The 19,702-nt window shown below is 38.7% G+C and overlaps 2 protein-coding genes across 2 annotated transcripts; one reads left to right on the plus strand and one right to left on the minus strand.

Moving 5' to 3' along the window:
- Positions 1-3,653: 3,653 nt before the first annotated feature.
- On the minus strand, positions 3,654-8,319 carry plpp6 (phospholipid phosphatase 6). Its single transcript, XM_053614621.1, has 3 exons — positions 8,097-8,319; positions 7,460-8,003; positions 3,654-5,274 (listed from the first exon to the last, which is right to left on the minus strand). The coding sequence occupies exons 2-3, from the start codon at positions 7,986-7,988 to the stop codon at positions 4,910-4,912; spliced, it is 894 nt and encodes a 297-aa protein (XP_053470596.1). The 5' UTR covers positions 7,989-8,003; positions 8,097-8,319; the 3' UTR covers positions 3,654-4,909.
- Positions 8,320-11,320: 3,001 nt separating this feature from the next.
- On the plus strand, positions 11,321-19,138 carry prdx6 (peroxiredoxin 6). The gene is made up of 5 exons (XM_053614366.1): positions 11,321-11,486; positions 14,935-15,091; positions 16,931-17,077; positions 18,500-18,646; positions 18,744-19,138. The coding sequence occupies exons 1-5, from the start codon at positions 11,395-11,397 to the stop codon at positions 18,870-18,872; spliced, it is 672 nt and encodes a 223-aa protein (XP_053470341.1). The 5' UTR covers positions 11,321-11,394; the 3' UTR covers positions 18,873-19,138.
- The last annotated feature ends 564 nt before the right edge of the window (positions 19,139-19,702 follow it).

The following is a 19,702-nucleotide window of genomic DNA, read 5'->3' on the forward strand; positions in this document are numbered from 1 at the left end:
TAAAACAAATGCAACCTGAGTAAACACATAATACAGTTTTTTATTTACAAACGCTTCCAAAAACTGGAGATCAGTCTTTCGCTTACTTCTAGGACTTGGACTTATTCTATGCTTTGGATCATTGTCTTGCTGCATAATTCAGTTGTGCCCGAGTTTCATCTTATGGACTGAAGATCGGACATTCTCCTTTAGGATTTTCTGGTAGAGAGCAGAATTCACGTTTCCCTCAATTATCGCAACAAAGCATCCCCACACCATCACATTACCACCACCATGCTTGACCGTACGTATGATGTTCTCTTTGTTGCATTCTGTGTTTGGTTTACATCAGATGTAATGGGACACCTGTCTCCCAAACAGTTCCTCATTCGACTCATTAATCCACAGAACATTCTCCCAAAAGCTTTGAGGATAATCAAGGTGTGTTTTGGCAACATTCCAACGAGCCTTAATGTTCTTCTGGGTTAGCAGTGGTTTTCACCTCGCCACTCTTCCATGGAAGCCATTTTTGCCCAGTGTCTTTCTAATAGTGTAATCATGAACAGTGACTTTTATTGATGCAAGAGAGGCCTGTAGATCCTTTAATGTTGTCCTTGGCTCTTTTGTGTCTTCCTGGATGAATAGTTGCTGTGCTCATGGAGGAATTTTGGAAGGTCGTGCACTTCTGGGAAGGTTCACTACTGTGTCAAGTTTTTCCATTTGGAGATAATGGATCTCACTGTGGACCTTTGGAGTCTCAGAGCCTTTGAAATAGCTTTGTAACCCTTCACAGACTGATGTATTTCAATCTCCTTCTTCCTCATAATTTCTGGAATTTCCTTCAATTTTGGCATGGTGTGTTACTGGATAAGACCTTTTAACCAACTTCATGCTGTTGGAAAAGTTCTATTTAAGTTTTGATTTGATTGAACAGGGTTTGCAGTAATCAGGCCTGGTTGTGTCTAGTCCAGCTGAACTCCATTATGAATGCAGTTTCATAGATTTGGGGAATTGAATTCAGAGATCCTGTAATTCTCTTAGATCCTGTAGAGTTCTTACACTGAGTCACTTCTAGTCACATGCAACAACAGGTGGCATTTTTTAGTCCATAAACTGTTTAGTCCATCTCCATGCACACTCTCCTATACAGAGGCACAAAAATTGCAGCAATTTCTGTATTTATTTTAGAAAATACAATAACAGCACAATTCATCACATGTATAACCACCACACTCATACAGTAAGATATTACTTTTATAACTTTCATATTTTTTGCAGCATATTTTTTTAAACACAGACTTTAAATTAGATTTGACATTATATAACCATCAACAGTATATACAGGTACATCTAAAAAAATAAAATAAAATAGAATATCGTGGAAAAGTTCATTTCTTCCGTAATTTAATTCAAAAAGTGGAACTTTCATATGTTCTAGATTCATTACACAAAGTGAAATATTTCAAGCCTTTTTCATTTTTTTTTTTTTTTTTTAGATCTTGATTACGGCTTACAGCTCATGAAAATCAAAAATCCAGTATCTCAAAATATTAGAATAAAGAATTTATAATAGAGAAATGTCGACCTGAGAAAAGCTCTAATCAGCTAATTAACTCAAAACACCTGCAAAGGTTTTCTGAGTCTTTAATCTCTCAGTCTGGTTCAGTACACACAACCACAATCATGGGGAAGATTAAAGTAAATTTTGCATTTCATTTGGAAATCAAGGTCCCAGGGAGTCTGGAGGAAGAGTGGAGAGGCACAGAGTCTAAGTTGCTTGAAGTCCAGTGTGAAGTTTGCAGTGAGTCAATGCAGCGTCTACCAGGAGATTTTAGAGCACTTCATGCTTCTATCTGCTGACGAGCTTTATGGAGATGTTGATTTCCTTTTCCAGCAGGACTTGGCACCTGCCCACAGTGCCAAAACTACTAGTAACTGGTTTGCTGAGCATGGTATTACTGTGCTTGATTGGCCAGTCGACTCGCCTGACCTGAACCCCATAGAGAATCTGAGAGACACCAGACTAAACAATACAGACAAGCTGAAGGCCGCAAACAAAGCAACCTGGGCTTCCCTAACACCTTAGCAGTGCCACAGGCTGATTGCCTCCATGCCACACCGCATTGATGCAGTAATTCATGCAAAAGGATTAAAGCCCCAACAAAGTACTGAGAGCATAAATTAACATACTTTTCAGAAGGTCGACATTTCTGTATTATAAGTTCTTTATTCTAATATTTTGAGATGCTGGATTTTTGATTTCCATGAGCTATAAGCCATAATCATCAAGGTTAAAAAAAAAAGGCTTGAAATATTTCACTTTATGTGTAATAAATCTAGATTATATGAAAGTTAAACTTTTTGAATTAAATCATGGAAAAAAATTCCACGATATTACATTTTTTTTGATGCACCTGTGTTTAGATATTTATAATTTATGTTATTTTTGTGAATAGCTGGTAAAGTCACTGGAGATGAAGGCATAGCATGAAGCATCACAGGGACCAGAAGGCAGACCTAAGATCACAGACTGAACTGGTCACAGCTACAGAAATCGAACCAGTGTGAACCAGATAGGTGTGAATACAGGCCATGAACCTTCACTGCCCAGCCTTGCACTCCACAAAGATGGTCCCTGGTAAACAAACCCAACTGGAAAAAATATTGCAGTTCATAGAAGACAAAGTGCCTTTGGTCAGCCTATGTTCCTCGTTCTCTAATGCTGCAGACCCGAGGATGCACTGAGTGATGAAAACATCTGTTATTGCCAGAAAAATTACAACAGTCAAAAGCACCACACAAACAGTAACAAGACTGGTTTTCTACCAGTGTTGGCATGCAACATCACAGTAAGCAATGCATTACCTCTCAAAAAGGTAACCTAGTTAGAATAATACACTTGTTAGTGTTGAGGATTACATTGAGAGTACATCTGTAAATCAGTTAACTCCAGCATCTTATAAGTTATCTTATCAGCAGAAGAGTGCTACAGGTGCAACTAAAAAGCACAAAATGTAGATGAAGAGAGAGTGAAAATAGAATGAAAAAAATTAGGCAAATAAGACACGATGATGAGAAACTGAGTAACATATCTGGTTATATCGTTCCTTTATAAGGAAATACCTCTTCTATGTTCATTGCTTTTGGGTGCTACTGAACTCCTCTTATAAATCATTGCTGTAGTAGAACAACATAACTAACTAACACATAGAGCACCTGCTTAAAACAGCCATTTCTGTTTGCTTCAGCATAACTACTAAATTGCCTATGGAGGAATCAAATAAAAATCCTGGTTGTGTACATTTCTGTTTTTCATGCATACTGAATTAAGAGTAGTATAAATCAGTGATTACACTGCCAGTGATAGTGAAGGACACTTGTAACATGAAAACACTGCATGTAACCATAAAACCATAGAATAGTATAGAAGTTTAATAGGAACATCTGTACGCCTGCTTATTCATGCAATTATTCAATCAGACCATGATGTGTCAGCAGTGCAATCAATAACATCAAGCAGATACAGGTCAAGAGCTTCAGAATGGAGGAAAATGTGATCAAATGTAGCTCCTCAAGGTCTGGCATATTGTGCATTCTGATATGCTTTTCTGCTCACCACGGCTGAAAGAGTGGTTATTTGAGTTACTGTAGTCTTCCTGTCAGTTAGAACCAGTCTGACCTCTCGCATCAACAAGTGACAGAACTGCCACATAATGTAAGTTTTTTGTTCACACCTTTGGGCCTGTAGCTGCATGATGTTATGCATTGTTGCCACACATTTATCTTACCGGATAACTGCATGAATTTGCATGCAACTAAATGCGGGTGGGGTGTACAGGTGTTCTTACTAAATTGGGCAGTGAATATAATTCCAATGTAAAGAAACATCACAATATACAACATATCCATTTCTATAAAAGAACAGAAATGAAGTACATTTAATAAAATAATCTGCTTCACAAATCATTGTAGTCTAAAATGTAAGAATAAAGAACAAACATCATGTGATTAGAAAAAATAGTGCATTACCCAAAATCCTTCAGTAAAGAGATGAAAAACATGACCGCATACAACGACTGCATTATGACAATAAAAAAAGTGGTGAGGTTCACCATAATCTACATGCTTATATTAGGGATGCACAGATTCAGCAGGGTACAGAAACTCTTTTCAGTCCATAGTTTCCAATCCAATCCACTGATGTATTTAGTATCACAGCTGTAAACAATATCATGTTACTTACATGATACTGACAGAAAACATTACTGACAGAAAACATGCATCTGAGCTTCATGCCTGTGAGGAATGACATAGTATTGTAACAGAACCTTGCAAGGTCAGTATCGTGTATTGCCAGCCACTCAGAGAAATTAAGTATTGAAAAAGTAACCGATTACACCTTAATGATTAATATGAACATTAACCCATTATATTACCCATACACAAAAAAATATTGGGGATTTTTTCCCCTACATTAATTTTCTGAAGGTACAGAAAAACATCTGGAAGGAGAAGATTTTGTTTCCATTTCTAGTGTTCCAGGTAATACTGTTACTAATGTGATACACTTGTTAAATTTACGTTGCTTTCGAGGAGTTTTAAAGTGATTTTTAAAGAGATTTATGATTATGAAAGTGATTGTGAACACAGTAATTACACAGTGGCACAGCAGCATCGGTGTGGGGAAGACAGAGGTCGTCCTTTCTGACCATGACTTAAGCTAATTTTTACCCCAGCTTACATGATCAGTTTGCCTGATTCAGGACACTCCTCTTAAACCCACATCCACAAAAAAATAATAAAAATGAAAAATAAATTAGTGATGATATGGAATTATTACTATCACAGTGGCTACAGTTCAAGTCTTTTACATTTCTGGAATCTCTTTTTCTATCTTCAATCTCAATGTCTCTACTGCCACCTTCTGGCTTCACTCCAGCCCCACCTTGTTTTGCAGCATAGCTGGTGACAACCACAGCGCCTCCACCAGGTTATACTGGCAGTAGCCCATTAATAAGCCAAAAGCCACATCTGTGACGTTGTGACGCCCGAGAAGGACCCGGGAAAGGCCAACAATGACCGCCCAGAGCATGACAAGCACGCGCAGTGGAGCGGCAAGAACCAGGTGGGCCAGTAGGAAGCGAGCACACATAGCAGCTCGAGTGGCATGGCCTGACGGGAAGGAGTAGCGGTCCACAGAGAACGTGGCGAACATGTCCATGCGGTTATGAGCAGGACGCCGGCGACGCACCACGGCTTTAACTATACCCACCAGCACCAGGTCCAACACCAAGGCTGAAAGAAAGAGAGGTAGAGTGTCAGTACATCAACATAAGAACACAATAACAACTGCTATTGCTTTAGCATCAGATGAATGCAGTTTAAATTGGTCCTCCCAAAAATCTGCAGTCTAGTTTATATTTTCAGATGGTAAACTATGGTACAGATTTTAAAGTGAATCTCATCAATATAATTTTGCTATGACTCTTTTAGCAAAGCAAAACATCCTTAAAACTTAGGTGTTTTTAGCAAGTAGATGGTTCAGTTAGGGGCTGAAAAACGGCTACACTTCAGGGACTATTGTGGGCTTCTCCAACACACAGAGTCTCACTGAGGGGATTTAAACTGGCCCCTTTTCATGTTTTCTCAACTCTGAGCTAATGGAGTGAGATGTCACAGCAAGCAGTTGAACACTGTGCTGTTCCTTGCCATCAGCAAACAAAGCTGTCTACATAATCTCCCCAAAAAAACAAACGTTCAAAAGGAGTGTTGGACATTTATTTTTCAGCCTAAATTTAAAAATAGGTTCCCCACCTTACAGTCCAGACTGCATGTGCTGCTTAATACCAAGTAGGTTACTCATTTCAGCATCAGTATCGACATTGACATGCATATAAAAAAATAATAATTAAAAAAAACAACATAAAATCAAACTGAGACTTAAAAATAGTACCAATATATCCCTAGTTTTGACAGCTTTGAACCAGCTAACCATACAATAAATAAATAAAATTCACTTTTGTATTATTTGTTTAGTGTCAGGGTTGCCAGCTGTTGCGCTGGAGTAAAGTTAGCTAATATTTCATTAATTGTTACTTATCATAGCTAGCTATATAGCTATGTTTGCTACAGTTCTATTGGAGTTAGAGGCCTGGGAATGGTGCACCTCATTTCACTGTGAGGTGATCATCCAATCATAAATGAGACCCATTACATACAGCTTTACATATACATTATATTACATATAGTCTTAAAGACACCATCTCAAAAACAGCCTGATTACTTCTGACGGTTGAAGACAGGCTGGAAATTGTGGCCCAACAGCTTAATAGGGATCTTAAAGATTTTAATAAGATCTTGTTTTCTCCTTTAATTTGTCATCCACCTGTATATCCCATCAGGCAAAATGTTTTGAACACCTTGTATTAACATGTTTGTTTAAAAAAAAAAGGGGGGGGGGGTCAAGTTAAATGAAAAAGTGGGTCCTGCACAGAGTCCTGACTGGGGATGAACTTCACGCCTGACCTCACTAATGCTCTTGTGTCTGAATGAGCACAAATCCCCACAAATTTGTGCTCCAAAATCTAGTGGAAAAGCCCAGGAAGTGGAGGTTACTGTAACAGTAAAAGGGGACTAAATATTCAATGGGATGCTCAACAAGAACAATATGGGTGTGATGGTCAGGTGTCCACAAACTTTTGGCCACATATACCACCTTCTACAGAGAGGACGATAGGACCACATGTCTCACCGTGTGGTACAGGAACTGCACAATCTATGACCGCAAGACATTTACGCCATTTGGCAGACGCCCTTATCCAGACCCTACTGTGAATTATGAGAGCAGCTACAAAGACCACTGCGGTCTTTCTACCCACCATCAGACACCACATACAACAAACGCTGCATCCGCAAAGCCACCAGTATTGTGGACGACCCTCTCGTGGACAGCAGGTACAGGAGCATCCGTGCCACCACCAGCAGACTCCGCAACAGTTTCTTCCCTGAGGCAGTCAGATTACTCAACACCCTGCTGCCTCCCAGTGCTCACCTGGACTAGTCAAACACCTAACCCAGTATGACTCAAAAACATCACACACTGGCATCACTGTTTATTATGGAATTCGTTTTTGCTGCCAATATTGCTCGTACACTACATAATAGATTAGAATTGACACACACCATGTTCTGTGTATTTACTGTGCCTGTCCTGTGCCTGTCTCACACTGTGGTGTAGTGCACTTTATGGTCAGCAGTCTTGTGTACTGTTTTGTGTTGAACCCTAGTCATGGAGCAAGGACATTTTGTTCTGATGTATACTAGCTATATAGAGGAATGCACAATAAAAACACTTGATTTGATTGTGGTGAACATAACTGCGTTTCAAAATAGACTTTGAGTGTCCCGGATCCTGGAAACCCTGATGTTTCTGCAGGTTCCTGATGCATAGCCGTGGTAAGAATCAAGTTACATTACCCACCCATGAGCAGGTTCAGCATGACCTCCTGACCCGCGGCGCTGTCGCTTTTGTACAGGCAGTACGCGGCGCCGATGAGCCACGGTATACCGTGACCGGAAACCTCCACCAGCTTCATGAGGGGCCGCGCGCTGCCCCATGACGCCTCCTCATACGCACACACGCCAAGCCGCTTGGAGAGCCACAAGTCCACGGCGAGCAGAGAGCTGAGCGCCACGCTGATGATGGACGGGTTGAGGTGCATGCAGTCCTCTTCCGGTAACTGCTGTGCACCGCCGGTCGATGACGTGGAGGCGTTAGAGGAAGCGGAGCCCCTGCGCCGCCGAGACGGGCTCTCAGAGGCACGGAGCCGCGCTGTTGTAGGGTCCGAGCCCTGCCTTTGGAGGAGGTGCGGAGAAGGGGAAGGAGAAAGTGGAGGCGTCCGGGTCAGTGACATGAACTCGTACCGCCCGCTGCTGCTGCTACCGCCACCGACTCCGGAAACACCGCTACTGCGCGCGCTGCCTGCTCGGACGGGTTTCGGGGACGGCATCGTAGACAAATATCACTGTCACAAAAATCACTGTTATTATTATTTTTTAATCCGAAAGTTTCAGTTCACCGTTTTACATGCAACACCTGTGCTCGCATCCATCCGTACCGTCGAGCACCGCCATCTTTGAAAACCTCTGAAGGGTATACTGTACATTACAGCAGAGCAGCCAGACAGCCTCAAACCCCGACCACGTGACCACACTTGAGGTTGCGTTCCAAACCACACACTCAGTCGCTATATAGTGTGTCCTACTCCAGCTATGGAGCTATACTGTGGTGTACTAGATTTGAAGGTAGTATTTAGGAAAAGAGCATGCGGTTTGGGACGTAGGCAGAAGTCGGGGGTAGCTGTGATCTGAATGTGAAGTGATTGAGTCTAGGCAGTTTCTATTTATTTATTTTTTAATAAATATTGTTTGCTTTTGTCCGTGTTTTGTTAAAAAAAAACATCTTGTTTAACCCGTTCATGCATATATTATTTTCACGCATGAATCTGTCTAAATATTACTTATTAAAAAGTGAACAGCTTTTCCATGTGTAAAAAAAACAAAAAAAAACAAAAAACAAAAAAGAGTAAAACAGACAGTATGCCTGAAATAATACAAATCTTTTAAAATGGTAACTCCGAAATTGGTAAAATTCACGTCTAAAATATGTAATGTTGAAGACATTTGTTTATTTATTTATTTATTTATTGTAATTTCTGAACATAGAAAATGTACACAGTTTAGGACTGTTACATGAAGCAAAGAATAAAACATAAAAAAAATCTTTCCAAAAACAGCACTAGTTTAAGTGATTAGTGTAGAAGGGATTTTTTTTTGTAGAAGTTTAGTGGAGATTGAGAACAAAATATGGTCTAGAGAGCTACAGAAGTTTACATTAATGTGCTCAAGTGGTTTGGGGGGTGTTCTACATTTACATTTTATTTAATGATCTATCTATACATCTATCTATCTATACATTTATACCTGAATTGACTAACTGTATGTCATCTCACCTCACTGCAATAAAGACATGTAAAGCCTAAAACAATAAATAGCTTGAATGATGGGGATGTATCCTAATATTCAGGATAATAAATATACTGTAGTTTCCTTACAACATTCACTATTACATTTTTTTTTACCATAAACATTGATTTTGTTTCATTAACTGGTTGTTCACTGCACAGTGATCAGTGAAAATGTCCGATTCTCATGTTATTTCCAACACGGCACACTCTGAGGAACATGAGAGATGTAGCATGAGAATAGAGGAAGACAGTATAAATGACATTTGACATTTTAGCTCAGTACCTTGAAGGAAGAGTAGTGCTGATGATATCAATGTCCTGTTTTCATACCGGTTTCAAAGCTATATGTCAAATCTGAAGGCGTCTCCTTGTGGATGTATTACTAATGTCAAAAACACTCAATGTAATCCCTTAAAGATAATTTATGACACGGTACACTGGACAGTCCGTACAGTACAGGATTTCTTTGTGATCGTTACAGCCGATTTTGCGAGGCTTGGTTTTTTTTTTTTTGCAACTTGCTGAGTGTTTTGTGCTTTTTTGAGGAAAACTACTTGAATTGGCAAAATTGCAATTACACAAAATTGTTTCGCACAGTTGTTCACAGTGATGGTTGTTGGTAAATGAGACCTTACAGCTGTACTCATATTTGATGCATGCCAACTGAAGACGGCTTTGGCTGCATGCGCATTGTGATGACATCACACGACACGTCTTGGCCCAAATCTGCGGAAAATCTACGGTAAACTTGAAAAATTGCAAGCTCCTCTGAATATTATGGAGTTTGCTTGATTTTGCATTAGTTTTTGCGATCGCAAAATCCTGGAGGGAATGATTAGAATTACAATGATTAATATGTGTAACCGTGTGGAAACATATCTAATGTGGTGTAATACAGCAAAACAAAATCTAAGGCAAAGGTTTAAAATATTTTTTACATTTCAAAGGTTCATGTGTGATGCAGTAAAATTTTATTTAAAAGTTAAAGTTGTTTTGATGCAGATCAACTATACATTTTTTTTTTTTTTTTTTAGATCTGCTAAACATCTGTTACACCCTGATATTTGTTCACCATCATAAATAGGTGACAAAATGACGCTTCAGTGAGCTTGCCTAAGCATGAAAATTATTTGGATTGCAACAGATGTTATTACTCCAATGAAGCTGAAACCACAAGCCAGTATTAAACTATTTTGGTCAGCTTTAAACTATATAACACATATAACATTATATAACACTATATAACACATGCGTTGGGTTGGCACCAGTGGTGTACCAAAGAGGGGGTGTTTGCAACACCGAAAGGGGACGATGACGTAATGCAAGGTATTCCCAACTAGAAAAACATATGCATTATGCACCCCCCCCCCCCGACGTTTTTTTCTGACGTTCAAACACAGTAATGAATAATTGAGTATTGACTAACCTAATCTTAATATGAAAATATAATACTAAAATAAAAAGCAAAATACATTTTATACATTCAGAATATATATGTAGCCTGTCTTATAGTGGCTGGAGTAGCCACCACCACAAAAATAAATGATATGTCTTGGATACACCAGTTCAGCAGTTTTCACCAATTATTTATCCCTCAAAAGCATTGGAAAATATTTCACCTGGTAGGCTGAGAAGAGGCAGGACCAGAAGTGGTTGCAGTAAGAGGTTTAGTTTTTCTAATCCATTTGCGAATGTCCATGTTGAAACTGGCAGAAAAAAATAGCTGGCTTCTGCTTCTTCTTCTCCTTGCGCAAGTAAACTGTGAGTCTATGATGATGTGGAGAGCGAGCTTAACAAAACAACCAATAACGCACTGCCCTTAACTAAAATATTGCTATTCTAATATTCACACTAAAAAGCCGACACACTTGGGTGTTGTGATTATTCAAAATTTATACATTTTTTTAGTTTAATAAAACATTTTCACATTCATCTTAACTGAGGGGGCGGGACAGTCTGAGTGAGGGGGCGCCCCCTCAAGTCCCCTCGTGGCGCCGGCCCTAGTTGGCACCCAGTCCAGGGTGACCCTCTGCTTGTGCCCTGGGATAGGGTCAAGGCTCCCGTGACCCTTTGTAGGATAAGCGGTACAGAAAATGGATTTATTATTATTATTATTATTATTATTATTATTGAACCGGTCCTTATTTCTTTTCCTTGCATCCTTTCCTTGCGTCCTCAGAAAATAAGAATATATAGAAATGAGACGCACCCTCTGCAGTTAATATAACATGTATGCGCATATCCGACGCAGTGTTGATTGGTTCACTGGCTCCCGAATGGAGAGTTACTAAATAGGAAGTAGAACGCTTTATCTCAGAGACAGCGTGTTTGCTCTCAGTCCTCGCTGTGTTTAGAGAGAGATAGAGAGAGAAGGAGAGTGTGAGTCATCATGCCAGGGGTTCTGCTAGGAGACGTCTTCCCTAACTTTGAAGCGGACACGTCTATTGGCAAGATAAAATTTCACGAATTCTTGGGCGACTCGTAAGTAGTAACTTTGATTGGATTGACTGGACAGTTCATGTGGCCTTACCTGTACTACAACGCATGATCTCCAATTTGATTTTAGCTCTCACGTGTTCACTGGTTTAGGCTCCACTGTAATCGGACACTCCCATGAATTTTGTATGCACAGTCTGCCCAGAAAGCGAATATAGCTGTATTATATAAGTCCTCTAACCCAGACTGCAAACTGTCGAGCTGGATTTTCAGCATGTGGACTGTGATTACAGTCTGTACAAAGGTGAAATGCACCAAAACTACAATTAAATCAGATCAGACATACTAGCGACACATATGTCCTTATAATCTACATGTGATCTAGCTGAAGCCAAGGCAGCCACAGGAAAGCTCTGCTACCTCATTGGTTTTTTTGTAGTATGGAGAGAGATTTGTTTAGTTTCCTTGCTGTTAGAGTTGTTTTCAGTTCCTGTTCTTTGCTATTCTGTCACACCTGTAATTTCCTACACCTTAGGGAGTTACTGTAGAGGAGAATAATTGCAGAGTCACGGTGAATTGGCTGAAGAATACAGGGCGAGAGAGGTTTCTCATTTTTGGCAACCATCATTTTCTCTGTAAAGAGAAGACAAGGGGATTTCTGTCTTTAGGACATCTTTCAGCTCGTGTGCAACATAAGATCAGATGCTTGTCTTATGTAACAAAGCATAATAGATGTGCAACTGTTTTGCTTTAAAAAAAAAAAAAGGACACACACACACACACAAGGGACACACACACACATGGTTGTTGTTTTGTTAGTTTTTTCTTATTACTTTACATTTTTTTAAAAAATTTCTGTTTATATTGTATGTTAGGACCAGGTCGTATTAAGAATTGAGGCCCCTGGGTACAATGTCTTGTAGGCCCCCTTTTTTTCTATTGGTCTTTGTTTTAAAAAAAAAAAAAGATTAAAATTTATCAATAATTATTGATACCGAATGATATGAAACATTATATCATGATGTTTTTTTTTTTTTTAATCTGTACCACCCAGCCCTGCTGTTGTTCTTGTTTTAGTAGTTACTGTACTGTCTTGTGTTGTTTGCACGTGCACTTTATGTAGAAATATGTAGGTCTTATTTAGGTCGGTGTTGTCTCGTGTGGTTAGTGTGGTGTTTTCTGTAGCACCGTGGTCCTGGAGGAACGTTGTTTTGTTTCATTGTGTACTGTACCAGCTGTATATGGCTGAAATGATAATAAAGCCACTTGACTTGATATCTAATGGGCTTATATCTTGTTAAGTTTGAAAATGTAGACAATATGGTAGGACCTTGCAACTTGGAACATAACATGTCCATACTTTAAACATATTTTGCACAATCTTTCATGCTTCTACTAGAGGGTCAACATTATCTGGGCACAACAAAATAGCAAAAACAATTCCAACAGTCCAGCTCAATTAGATTATTGACAGTGCATGTATATTGGTATAACCCGCTATAAGCCCAAATGTATGAAATCAATTTGTAAAACAATCAGTTGAACATGAAGTGAGTTACAGCTAATTTTGTCAAGGTAGACCATTGAACATATGAAACCAGCATCTCTCCATAGACTTATGAGCAGTTCTTACACTTTTTAACGTGACGTTGGTGTGAACGTATGACAGTAGTTAACAACAGTGATTAATGTATTCCTGTATCTGTGCTTGTTTTCTTTTTTTTTTTTCCTCTCTCTTTCTTTCCCCCTTTGTATGCTTACTAGCGCTGTCAGTGGGTATTGCCTGCATTGGTCAACCATCACATCACTGACTATGTTACACTACATAACTACATGAATCGTACGAATCAACCATGTCATGCCATCTTTAGCCACCTATAATTATAATAGTAATAATAATTTATTGAGAATTTGTTTCTCTTATATTTGCAATTGAATGGTTGATGAAAGCAGAATAGACAGTTTGTCCTGGGGGAACTTGTGGTTTACTGTACTTCCCTACACTGTGAACAAATACTGCACGTATCTCTGTCTTACAATAATTCTTGACCTGCAGCGCTTTTAGAAAACTCTAACTTGCAACTCTTACAGTAAAATGCAGGAAAAGTGGACAGCCAGAAAGGATTCACAGCTGACTGATTTCTACTGTTGTGTGTAATTGTACAGTGCGTACAGGACTTTGTGGGGGGTTTTTGTGATTGTTGTGGCAAAAAATGCTTGATTTTGCTTTGGCTTTTTTTTTTCTTTAAATTTTGCGATGTAACTTGCGGAGTTTTTTGTGCTTGCTTCTTTTTTGCAGCGTTTGTTTCTCAGAATATTGCGGCATTTGTTCCTCCGAATATTGCGGAGTTCTGCAATAGCAAAATCATGAAATCCTGCAGAGACTGATTATATGTGCATCATAGTGCAGAGAAAGGGATTATGGGTACATGTACTTCACAGAAGTCTGCAGAGGAGGTGATGTACATGCCTCCAAAATCTCAATATTGTATCATGCAAAGTTGTGCTGCTGTGCATCAGCCAACTGCTGAAAGGTTCAGCAGAGATGTGTATCCAGTAGCACTGGGCCTCACAACTGAATTGTGAATGCAAGAGCTTATTTATTTTTATTTATTTATTTATCTCATTATGCTCTGAAAATTGTGATTAAACAAAATATAAAGAAAATATTGTTTAAACACAAATTTTCAGTGTTTTTGCCAAAGATATTGCTTCTAGCAATGAGCAATCTTCCTTCTTGCTGAGTTTATCTAGATAAACATTCACACTTGAGATTCTGAATTTAAAGATAAATTAAACTGTATGGTAGTCTGTGCTCTCATCTTTCTAGAAACAAAGCAACTAAGATGGAGATATGCTAATCATATAGTAGGGTTCATGTCCATCAATTCTTATTTCTGACATCTGACTCAAGTCTGTATTGCGTTTCGTTGTTTTCCTAAGTAATATTTTTCTGTACGTTTTGGTTTGTTACATGAGACTCTGTCTCCTAGTACACAAGTTCCTGTTGTGTGTGTGTGTGTGTGTGTGTGTGTGTGTGTGTGTGTGTATAAGTGTATGAAGATGCAGAAGTATAAATTAGGCCTCAGTGGGAAAACATTAAGCAATGTCTGGTGTTGCACTTCTGCTTGACTAGAAGGTGTGCATTATTGAGCAACTATGAGGTCTTTTGGAGAGCCATTTTCCTGACTGAGCTGGCTACATTTTATGAGTTGTATGGAAAGGGAGGGTGAGGGTTTTTTTTTTTTTTTTTTTTTGCTTGTTTCTTCTTTTCCCTGCTTGGTGCAATATTACTTATGGTGATATTTCACTGTGTAATGAATTACTAGCCAGACTCTCCAGAGGAAGCTATTGTATAACTTAAAGTCCAACTCCCTGAACAAATCAGCAGGAATTTCCTGTGCAGTGATGTGCTAACTGCAATAATTTAACATCTTTTAACATATTCTTTCCCCTCCTGTTTGTCCCTCCTTTTCTCTCCCATTTTTTCTAGATGGGGCATCCTGTTCTCTCACCCACGCGACTTCACCCCTGTGTGCACAACCGAGCTGGCTTGTGCTGCTAGGCTCAGTGATGAGTTTAAGAAGCGGGGTGTGAAGATGATCGCTCTGTCCATAGACAGCGTGGCAGACCACTGTGCCTGGAGCAAGGTGTGGTTAGGGATTAGTCAGTTGGTATTGCAAATTCTACCAATGGCTAATGGGTTATTCATTATATATTACCCCATCACCTGATCCAGTTCATAGGTTCAGCACTAAGCCAGTCCAGTAGTTCAGTTAATATAAAAGCAAGGAAAATATTTTTTTACCATAAGCTAAATTTCTGTGATCAGAGATTGGCTCCTAGAACCATTGGAGTTCTCTGGTTGGTGGACACAGCACCACCTCTGTGTGATCTCAAAGGGCAAAAAGGTAAACAAAACATCATGCACTGCTAAAGCAGTTGCATGATTAAACTTTTTTAGATTGCTATATCTAAAAAGCTCAAACATTGTATATAAATAAATGAAATGGCTACAGTTACGAAGCCAGTTTGGTTCCAAAACCTTTTGAGCAAACAACCCCAAATGGACATTATAAATTCCTGTGAGCCCAAGCCTTGACCACCCTACATTTTATTTATTTATTTATTTATTTAAATTCCAGATTTATTATGTATAACTATTGTCATTTTTATATAATATTTATTTTATTAGTTCAGTATTATACAGTTTGTGTAACATAAGTGATTAAAATCCAAAGTAATATTCCTTGCACTGATTTATCAGTCTAGTGCGAAGGCTGAACTTTGCTTTGCATTGTTGTAGGGGTCTGGTTTATACTTGATTCCTGAGTTTACATGCATGCAGAAGCATGCAGCATTAAATGTGCAATTCACTAGGTCGCATGTCAGAGACAAAACGTCCCTGGTTTCCAAGTTGAACTGTAAAATGCGTAGTGATTACATGCACAGTGATCTTAAACACACTCATGAACTGCTGAATTGTTGTGATCGTGTTCTCATGAGCTGCATCTCAAAAAACTCTGAACAGCATTTACTAATCTAGGTTTAAAGGCAACATGAGTGGTTTAGCAAGTTAGTGTACTACTGGCAGTGTAGTTAGTACTCAATAACAGTCTAGAATAGTGTAATATGTGCTTTGAAACACACTAGGGGTTTTTTTTGGAGGAGGTATATGGAAGGGGAAATTTGTCCATTTTTAAAAATTTTTTTTATTGCTGAAGTCCTATATTAGTGCTGGATAACAGGATCGTGAAAGGACTCCAATAGAATGCACATTCTTAAAGGTGTTTGAATAAACGCTTGTTTGAATGCAACTCATAGTAACTTCAAAATACTAATACACAAAATCAGTCTTCATAGTTAGAGTGAAATTTTCTAATATTCATTTGTAAAATGTTTTAAATGAATAAAACAAAAATCTTGTGACCCCATTTGTAAATCAAGTCACCCCATGTTGGGTCATGCCCTCTAATTTGGGAACCCCTGCCCTATGGTTATTGAACTGGTGCTGAACTGGAGCTATTTGATTATTAAATGATTCTGTAGCTTTGTTTTATTCCCATTAAATGCTTGAGTGCAAGACAAGTGTCCTGCTATTCTCAGTTTTCACACCCACAGACACAAACCTTTGGCTGAACTTGTGTGAACAGTAAAAGCTCATCTTTCCCATGGTGGAATATTATGTTTGTCTGAAGTCCAGTAGCCGATAAAGGCTATTACTGCCTTTTTTTTAAGAACAACAACTCTTATTCACTTTAGCTGCTTATACAGCTCCTATGATAAAAATTTTCCCCTTCATTTATAAACCAATTTAGATTGATAGAAGTGATTATTGGTTATGTTTATATACTCCATATTCTTGCTCATAACCTTTACACTGATGTGTAGGCTATCCAAGTTTAAAACCTCTCTCTCTCTCTCTCTCTCTCTCTCTTTCTTTCTTTCTTTCTTTCTTTCTTTCTACCTCCTCATGTGTGTTTTTATAGGACGTGGTGGCACTTCACTCAGAAACAGCAGGAAGTCCTCTGCCATTCCCCATTATAGCAGATGATAAGCGGGAGCTCTCGGTTCTACTGGGAATGCTGGACCCTGATGAGCGGGATAAAGATGGCATGCCCCTTACTGCCCGCTGTGTGCGTTTCCCTAGTGATTTCTAATGACCTAGATCTCTGGTTTGTCTATGCTTAATAAGACCATTTACATAGAAGCCTTAGGGAGTGAATTCTACACCAGCTGTGTCCAATCTTAGTCTCAAAGGGCTGCAGGTTTTCACTGCAACCAAGCAGGAGTACACCTGATTCCACCACTTAATTGTTTGAAGAGTAACATGCATTGTTTATACACCTGGAACCAGTTGTGTTTGAATTTCAGTAAAAATAATAGCCACAATGTTCCTCTGTGTATAAGATTTCCTACCTGGTGTCTTTGTAAATTTTCAGAATGCCATGGAAACTGAATATAGACTTTATTTGCATCATCTTATCTAAGCACTATTTGAGATGAGCACTTTTATTTATTTATTTATTTATTTAAATGTATTATTTGAAACCCTATTTTCATTTGTGTGTGTGTATATATATGTATGTATATGTGTGTGTGTGTGTGTGTGTGTGTGTGTGTGTGTGTATATATAATATATATAATATATACATATACATACACTCCATATTCTTGACAAACTAACAACTACTACTACTACTAAACCAACTACTAAAAATAATCCTTAAATTTATGATTGTTAGTTTGTTTAATTACTTTTGGGCCTGTAAAAATTGGCTGTAATTCCTAAACGGTGCATGCAAAATATATATATATTTATCTTAAACCCCTTGAATTAAAGCTGAAAGCCTACACTTCAGTCTTGATTTCTTCATTTCAAATCCATTGTGGTGGTGTACAGAGGCAAAATTACGGAAATTGTGTCACAAATGCTTTTGGATCTGGCTGTACATGAGCTCAGAGACTCTAATGTTTTATTTTAGTGTCGATCTGATTTACATTTACTCATTTCGTAGATGATTTTATCCAGTGTACCTGAGCACATCAGCTTCAGTGGTCTTGCTCACGGACCCAACAGTAGCTTTTTGTTGGTGCTGGTGCCTTAAGCACTGACAGATTTTGTTCTCTTTTACTTCTCTCCACAGATTGCTATGGCATCACAGGGATTTGAACTTGTGATCTCCTCAGTCTGTATTTACACATTTATGCTGAAAGTGGAAGCAAGACCAGACACAATTTTCATTTCAGTCTTGGGTTTATTCTGTTGCGCAATTTGATTTGCCCCACAAATTTGTGCTGATTATGAAAGAAAGCCGTACCATTATGTTTTAATGTTACTGCGTTGCTTACCTTAAAGATATGGCTGTTGTGATTTGCCTGACTGAACTCCAGTTTCAGTCAGCAACACCTTTAACAGACTGGAATGTTCACTGTTCAATAACTGCTATGTTATGCTATGACTACAGGACATGTGAATACATGTAGACCATCAAAATGTTCAAAGCTGTGGACAATGGTCTAAAAGATTTTCTCTAAAATATTTTGTCATTTTACAGGTGTTCGTTATTGGGCCTGATAAGAGGTTGAAGCTGTCAATCCTTTATCCTGCCACCACAGGACGCAATTTCACCGAAATCCTTCGGGTCATCGACTCCCTGCAGCTGACAGCAAGCAAAAAGGTGGCTACACCTGTGGACTGGAAGGTAAGACTAACTGTCAACACTGTATTTTTGTTTTGTTGGTGTTCTTTAATATTGAATGTTTTTCATGGTTGTCTATCACTTTGCTTTCATCCATAAGCCTGGAGAAGAAGTGATGGTTATCCCCTCTCTCTCAGATGAAGAGGCCAAGAAGCTTTTCCCCGCTGGATTCACCACCAAGGAACTGCCTTCTGGGAAAAAATACATGCGCTATACCCCACAGCCATAAACAAAACAGCAGGCATGTCAAGATTCAAGAGCATCATAGACATAGCACTTCTTTTCAGTCTTTCTGCTATTAGCCTACTTTTATTGTTAACGAATTCAGTCAGCTCAACTATATGGAGCCTGTATCACACTGAATTTTCTATCTGACACTAATTAAGTGAAAATGTGGCTGAAGCAAGACGATAAACAAAAGGCAAGTAAAGTGTGGAATGTACTTCACTCTAAATTGTAGTGCCTTACACACAATAAAGATATCTTTTGGAAAAATGTCTCATGTATTATTCTTTTAGTAAGATACTGATATGTGAAGGCTAACTAGATTAATTTGGTGTTATGGTCGTTATTTGTCCTGTGATTTTTAGGACCGTAACAGCTGTCCATAGAGGCCGATAAATGTATAAAATAGCTTTTTTAAATTACTTTTCATAACTTATGATTTTTAAAAAAATAATATGACTTTTATAAAACTATATAACTGACAGGTATGGAACATGAATGATCAAAAATGTTTCTGAGCACTATAACTACTTTGAACGAGAACTAGGCTGTAATAACGTGGACTATTTTAAATGTAAAACATGTTGCATTACATTCATCTTACATTCTAAAAACATTCACATACGAATGATGTAAATTGGGACGAAGGGCGTGTCTCGTTATCCGTGACATTGTTAAATCCCTGGGTCTCAGCCCCTCACTGAACAGAGCAGACGCAGAGAGAGGTGTGAGTGCAGCGGGAAAGCAAGACCTCGCGCTTGCAGGACAGTACTGGTGATATTTGGAAAGTTGCTAAAGTTTGTCCAAAAAGTCGCTAGATTTGTCGTTAAGTGC

This window comes from Ictalurus furcatus, chromosome 25 (assembly GCF_023375685.1).
Source record: "Ictalurus furcatus strain D&B chromosome 25, Billie_1.0, whole genome shotgun sequence".
Taxonomy (NCBI): domain Eukaryota; kingdom Metazoa; phylum Chordata; class Actinopteri; order Siluriformes; family Ictaluridae; genus Ictalurus; species Ictalurus furcatus.